The sequence below is a fragment of the Daphnia magna genome, linkage group LG8, assembly GCF_020631705.1.
Source record: "Daphnia magna isolate NIES linkage group LG8, ASM2063170v1.1, whole genome shotgun sequence".
NCBI lineage: Eukaryota > Metazoa > Arthropoda > Branchiopoda > Diplostraca > Daphniidae > Daphnia > Daphnia magna.
The window spans coordinates 8,354,766-8,362,294 of NC_059189.1; the positions used below are offsets into that span (position 1 = coordinate 8,354,766).

General features: G+C 37.1%; 2 protein-coding genes across 2 annotated transcripts; one reads left to right on the top strand and one right to left on the bottom strand.

Moving 5' to 3' along the window:
• Nucleotides 1-3,905: 3,905 nt before the first annotated feature.
• On the bottom strand, nucleotides 3,906-5,777 carry LOC116933294. The gene is given in 8 exon segments (XM_045178426.1): nucleotides 3,906-4,146; nucleotides 4,211-4,337; nucleotides 4,400-4,655; nucleotides 4,715-4,779; nucleotides 4,782-5,036; nucleotides 5,100-5,251; nucleotides 5,317-5,564; nucleotides 5,619-5,777. Coding segments are annotated over 8 exon segments (1,488 nt in total). The 5' UTR covers nucleotides 5,763-5,777.
• Nucleotides 5,778-6,251: 474 nt separating this feature from the next.
• LOC116922572 lies at nucleotides 6,252-6,950 on the top strand. The gene is made up of 2 exons (XM_032928949.2): nucleotides 6,252-6,729; nucleotides 6,794-6,950. Exons 1-2 carry the CDS (start codon nucleotides 6,252-6,254, stop codon nucleotides 6,904-6,906), a joined length of 591 nt encoding a protein of 196 aa, XP_032784840.2. The 3' UTR covers nucleotides 6,907-6,950.
• Nucleotides 6,951-7,529: the final 579 nt, after the last annotated feature.

Here is a 7,529-nt window from a genome sequence, read left to right on the forward strand (position 1 = left end):
ATTGCGCTGAAGTTAAATTATTTTGAACGCGATACAGTGGCGTTAAGCCACCCAACCACACACCACCCCACACGCTTACAGTTGTTCGTCCGCTTCTTTTTATAGAATAGATATTCTTTTTGTTGAATCTCTCATTCTGATGTCGCCGAACGCGGATCTGACCGTGTGCTGCCGATGACCACGATTTTTCATCAGTAAAAAGAACCCACCTCCAAAATTCCACGGGATAGTCAACGTAGCGCCTAGCAAAATGTAGTCTTCCGGCTCTATGTTCCGGAGTTAGAATGTCTTTTATTGCGGCGATTCTAGATTGTAAACCCGATTCATTCAATCGTCTTGAAATAGATTGAATCGATAAGAAATTTATGCCGGCTTTAGCCGCGACGTCAGAAGAATTATCAAAATTATTTATAGTGGCTATAAATGAAATGGTAATTATTAATAAAATTTAGTAAAAAATTAAAATTATTCATTAAGACGATCATACACCTGAACATGCCAACAAAAAATCTTCATTTTCGGAAGTCAATCTTGGAGCCCCTTCATCATTAGCATAAACCTTCAGATTTCTGTCTTCGTTATATCTTTTGATCCACAATTCCACTGATTTTCGATGAATTTGTAATCTACGCGCGATTGTGCGCTGCCCTATGCCGTTTTTATGAAGTCTAATTATTTCAATACGAATTGCATCAGTCAATCTGTAAGATTCACGGTGAAATTCTTCATGCGGACCAAAAACTCGCCCACCTACTCTTGCCATTTTTAACACAGTGTAGCTTTTCATATTTGTAAGAAAAATTTTAAGGAAAAAAAGCCTTGAAATAATAGCTTTTTTGGTTTTCATACTCATCCCATCATTATTTTGGTTTCATAAGTAACCCCTTCCTACTCTATTGTCGAATATACCATAAAGGCGCGCATAAAGGTATTTTTGAAGCGGTACAACCCGCGGGCGGTGGCCTACATATTTATGGAAGCGAGTGTACCACCTTTGTGAACAATTTCCTACTTAAAGTTGTAAAAATTTATCATTTAGGAAAAAACCCTAAAAGGATAAGCTTTTTCCCTTTTTCTCAGTTACTTCACAAAGTAATATTCAAAATTTAGAAACTTCTATTTACATTGATTACATAACATGAAATAGATTATGTCTTTTTATGCAATTGGGATTTTAACCTTCTACCTCACATCAATAGATCTATAGAGGAAGTTATTATCTTCTTAGTATCGGTAAAGTGAGATAAGATACGATAAGATAAGATATTTAAAATATTTTTTGTATCTTTTATATTTAACATTTTTCTACTTTTCTATCTTATCTTATCGGGCTTTTTCCAAATATCAAAAGAAAAAAATTCTCTTAAAAAAATTATTCTCTATAAACACATTATATATACTGAAAGCATTGAACCTTTTTATCCCCTTCTTACTTTTCAAATCTTAGCAAAATAAATTGTTCGAACGCAATTTTTCAATCAATTTAGTAAAAGTGTAGTAAAAATCAATTAAGAAGTCAATTTATTCAATCAAAATTCGACATTTGTTTATGTTTTTGATATCTTTTGTTCTTTTGGCGTTATCTTATCTTGTCTTATCTTTTAAGATTGTAAAATTATCTTATCTTATCGAGATAATGAAAAGCAAAACGATGCAAAATATTGAATGGTGAGATAAAATGATGTAAATATTTATAAATTAACACAAATCTTTGTCAAAAAGGCGATTTCTTACACTCACTGGAATTCTTTAACTTAAAGTTACGATTATTAAGAAACTCTGAATCAAAAAATACATGGAAAGCTCTGTTATTGCTTAATTCCCCGAAGGTTTCCTGGACGGGTTTTTTAGTTGCTGACTAACTCATTAGATGGCCTCTGGGTTTTTTGGTGGTTTCTCTTGTCCATAGATGGCCATTCCAGCGAAAATAAGAAAACTGGGTTTAATGTTAAAGCAGAGTCATAGATGGCCTAACCACGGAGGATGAGAAGAAGGAGAGACGACACTCCATAAGCGCCTGCAGTAAGTATCTGACACACACGTAACCCCCTTACTGAAAAATGCCAGATTGGGGGAATTATACTCGGGAACCAGGAGTGCCAGTTTTAAAAACCCTGCTTTACGTTAGTTTGTTGGAAATTTTCTGCTTCCATGACGACAGACAGTCGTGTCGTCTGCACATCGTCACTCGTTTCGTTGTGTCGAAAGTTGTTTTTGAATTTGAAATGCCTGTGAGGTGCGAAAAATCTATTGAACCAACAGACTGTCGGTGCTCGAAGACGAATATGGCTATTGCGCCGACAGGCTGTCGGTAAAACAGTACAGCTAAAATGAATACAACTTCATCCGTTAGGTGCGCTACAGTCGATCTGTCGGTGCTCGATCCTGCCCTACCCTACGCATGCGCAAATGGTGAATCGCACCACGCTGTCGAAACGCCTTCAGTTACTAATGTGAATTGTGTGTGTATCGTGCTCCAAATCTATTTTTTTTACTGTGATTAGTGAATTACCTCTTTCAGGAATAACCTATATCTATATTGGTAATTATGATTGGGTGTTTTTGTAAATAGTTGTTATATACTATTAATTAGTAGTTGTAATAGTAAAGTGTAATTAGTAGAGTGTTAGTAATAGTAATTGTAGTAACAAACTGTGTCATTGCCCGCTAGCGTTTCACAATTTTTTTTCGCCGCCGGTAACCTTTTTCTTTTTTTTTTGTGGCGCGTGTTGCCCGTCTAAACCTTTTTTTAAGCACGGGTAACTTTTTTTGCGTTGCTTGTGCAGCAACCTATCTCCCGTTTTTTAGCACGGGTAACTTTTTTTGCGTTGCTTGTACAGCAACCTATCGCCCGTTTTTTTAGCACGGGTAACTTTTTTTGCGTTGCTTGTGCAGCAACCTATCGCCTGTTTTTTTAGCACGGGTAACTTTTTTTGCGTTGCTTGTGCAGCAACCTATCTCCCGGTTTTTAGCACGGGTAACTTTTTTTGCGTTGCTTGTACAGCAACCTATCGCCCGTTTTTTTAGCACGGGTAACTTTTTTTGCGTTGCTTGTGCAGCAACCTATCGCCAGTTTTTTTTTTGACTGGCCAACAATGAGCTGTTTAAGAATATTCCGTGTATTATATATTCCGTGTATTATACATTCAGTATTCAATTTGTAAAATATTTGTTGTCAATAAATCAAATAAAGGAAAGAAAATGAAATAAAGTTTCACAAAAAAAATGCACGTTAAATGCAATTGTCAAATTTTCAAAATAATAGTAGCAATAAAAAGAGGAAATAACAGTGTAAAAAACTTAATTAACAATAAAGTAATAAAGAAAGTAATTTTCGGCACAAAGTACAAATAAAAAGTCTTTCTTTTGGGTTTTCTTTAATTCCCTCGCAATGCCAGTGCAGCCACTGGCAACGAACATTGCAAAGAAGGGAGTTTGCTACCTTTGGATCCGTCGATAGGTCGTCAATTACTTCAGTGCATTTTGGACAGGAATATCCTAACTTGTTGTTCTCTTTTAATTTCTTCATCGTTTTCACTAAAGTTCAATAAATTTTAAATGATGCTAAAGTGGTAATAAACAACAACTTACATAAGCTGTTGACAGCTTCCCATGCGTCTTCATCGAAATATTGTTTCATTGTATCCATCTCTTTCTCTACGTCTTCTTCAAGAATAGCAGTACTCACCTGAGCGGGTATGGTCCTTAACTGATCTTCAGTTACCTTCTTTTTGTTCTTTATTGCTGCTTCTGCATAGCTAGCGCCAGTAAGCCAGGTGAGGACCACTAAAGAAGACAACGTAAATTTACATGTAAAATCTATCGTTTGAAATTCTATACTCAGCTACCATCTGAAAACAATAGTATTCTAGTCATTCAAATTCTAAACCTAATGTCATGGTAATTTACTCACCATCAAGCAGGTCCGTTGGCTCATTAGCTCTTAACCTGTTATTTAAAGAACGTAGCATGTTAAGTTTATCGAGCAATGGCGAAAAAGATGTGGTAGGGAATCTTATTTGATTTTCAAGTTCCTTCATATCCCTATCGAGTAGCCGCGAGGTTGCTATGTCCAACAGCGTTTGAAGGACTGTGTTGAATTTCCGTCCTTTTCGATTAAGTACGTTTTTAATGGTCAAATGATACCTGGAAGTGTACAAGACAAATCGTATTAATCCAAAATTCATGCCTCCAACTGAATGCATTTTACCTTTCTATTCTATTGGTAGTGTTATCTCCTAACGTGCAAAGGTTTCGGCGGTGAATAATTGGCCACGTAGTTACCCAATCGGTATTAAACCAAAAGGTGTCAAAATAACGGCCGAGACTGTCATCCTCTGCGCAAACATAGAAACGTTATTTTTAAAATGTTAATAGGTAACAGAAAATATAATCTCACCTAGTGCGCAAAGGTATTCCTGTCCTTCAATGAATGCCTCATTGGTCTGGGCGTATACAGTGTCGTGAAAAACCTGGTAGATTTCTTCTTTAAATCCTTTAGAAAGGTCAGTCTCATTGAGACGGCGATCTACTGCCATCAGAGCATGGAAGTGGCAAAGAAGATGTTTGGCGTTAGGGAAATGACATCTAATGGCAGCTATCTCAGCGCAGTCCTTATCTGTAAGAAACACCTGTGTGATGGAATTATCGTTGTTCTGCAAATAATAATAAATGTGAGTCTTTCTGCTATATAAAACACCTTACGTTGTTTTACCTCGCAAAACTGCTTAAGACCGATGGCAATCGTATCACCGGTTTCTTCCCTTACGAAAAAAAAGCAACCGGTTGGCCGACCCCGTAATTGTCCTTCACAATTAATGTGTATAACGGCATGGGTGTGTTAGTAACGCTATGGGTTCCATCGAGTTGAAGCACTTCGCCATAGCGTTGATAAAATCTTCTTTGCTCCGACAATTGGACGTAAATGCATTTTATTTCCTCTTTTTCGTCAGAGGTTACGTTCACGATGTTTTCTGTATTGCTTGTCAAGTTAGCAAGTATTTCCGTAGTAGATTGCCACACTTCCGAAGACAATCCTAATGTGTATAACATAATTCGTGATAAATAAATGAACAAAATTTATTTTTCATAGCTTTTACCTGTCATTGCCTGTTTCATGTTTTGAAGGTCCTTCCTTTTCAAGAAATGGCCCCAGGTTTGGCTCATTTCTTTTCTAGTTAGCGTTGCATTCCCTCCAACAGCTAAAGCGGAAGTGGCAAATTGATACGCAGCAGGGTTTTCTTTAAGCTTCCTAGGAATGGGAATAAGATTCGGATTAGGAACACATGAGAAATGACAAAATAAATATATTCTTACTGTTTTCTACGGTATAGTTCGATATGATCCTTTGAAATAGCATGGTTTTTATGCTCCAAATTACAAGAAGAAACCTTAAACTTGCCAAGCAAGGGAAAGAAAACTACCCTGAAGTGGAAAGGGCACCCAACTGAGTAAACGCTTTGATTCGGCCTAATTCCAGCTGATCTAGACTTGTGCTTGCCAAAATGTGAGCATTGTACATCTACATGTTTGTACCGCCACTTTTCATCCAATGGCTTTTTTATCTAAAAAAAATAATGGATGGCGTTTACCTTTATTACCAAAATGTAATTACTTACCGATTTGTTGTATGCAACTATAGTTTTTGCGTCACCAAAGTGCAGAGGATAGCAAAGCACTGTTTCTAATTCCTTTATTGTTTTCTCGATATCCTCAAAGGTAGCAAATTCCTTGTCTAACGCAATACTGTCTAAAATAGACATGGTCACAAAAAAAACAAAGATGACAGAGTAAATGTCGATTGTAACGTACGATAAATGTCAATAAACTGACGAAAATTTAAAAAAAAGCAATGAGAACAATGATAGCCGGAAGGAAGTGACAATTTATTGTTTTAAACAACAAAAAACCTAGGCGGGAATTCATTCATAACGCGGGAAAAATTTGAAATATGGGGATGCATTTAGGTCAAGAGCTGTCGAGGAAAACAAATAAATATAGTTCCATTCTATAGTTAGAAATTAAAAGTTAAAAATGTAGTTAAATTTGAAAAAAAACAGTGTATTTTAAACATAAATTAATACAGTACAATACATAATATTGACAGTTACAAGATACAACAGCCATTTACGCATATAGTTATAGTTAGAAATTAAAAGTTAAAAATGTAGTTAAATTTAAAAAAACAGTGTATTGTAAACATAAATTAATACAGTGCATTACATAATATTGACACTTACAAGATTCATTTAATGCCATTTACGCATTCCGCCGACAGCGTCGGTGCAATTGCCATATACGCATACGAGCACCGACAGGCTGTCGATGCAATAGCCATTTACCTCTTCGAGTACCGACAGTCTGTCGGTGCAATAGACCCGACCGTGAGGTGTGCCGTGCCAAAATGTTCTTCTATGAGAGGAAGCTTAACTGCTTCAAAGACTGGCGTTTCTTTTTTTTCAACACCAAAAGATTCGTTGATTCTTAGTCAGTGGGAAAACAACATTGGGCTAATGGATAGTCAGCATCTTACTTCTAAATCCAAAGTGTGTGAACTTCATTTTGCAGAAAGTGATATTATTAAAGGAAAAACGGTTAAGAAAGATGGTCGAGATTCCTTTATCCTCCACAAATATTGGAGATTGAAAGCCAGTGCTGTACCTGTACGTCTATGTGGTAGTTCACCAACATCTGACGTTGATGAACACCTATCCCAACAAGCTTCAGAGGGTAAAGTGTATTTATTGAGTTACGGTGCTTGTTGTCAATGATGAATATTCTATTGTTTTTACAGGAACGACCAGCAACAGTGTCATAGCTGTGAGAGAACCAACGTGTGGATTCGTACAATTGGGTGGAACTAACATCGTTAATTCTACCATTAAACAAAACGCTGGGGAAAAGTGACCGTTGGACACAGCTAACCTACCAACTGAATCAAATGCTGCAAAGCGGAATCGTTTAGACGGTGCTGCACTAAATGTTTCATCTGGTACCTCACCGCAAGTTGTAGGTTTTCCAAATGTATACATTTTATTGACTTTAATTGTTGCATTTCTTTTGTTTTCGTCACTAGGCTTGTGCGTAAATGGAACAACAAGCCATGCTGCCAGGGCTGACGCTTGAAGAGCGGGTCTTAAGCTCGATATTGTCGTCTCCTTACACTAGAGCAAAAGAAGCAGTTATGAACGTACCGTTGCCATCACTCGCGTGGACCTGGGTCAAGGATACGGTTGCCAATGGATGGTCTTGTAGCGAATTCATGTCATTTGATGTGTCAACAGCTACATATGCAATCCGAAAACGTATGTCGATTAACTTCGAAACATTAAAAGTGGACCTATCCGTTTATGGGATGGAGTGTCCTACCCAAGATGTTATTCCAAAATCATTTACGCATAACTCCAACTTATCTGAAGCAATAGCCCGTTTCAAGGAAATGAAAATTTTTTCGGGTGCCCGGTTGGGCAACCATGACCATGACCAAACCTCTCAATTAACGGAAGTCAAGAAGGGTCATTCCACGCCAA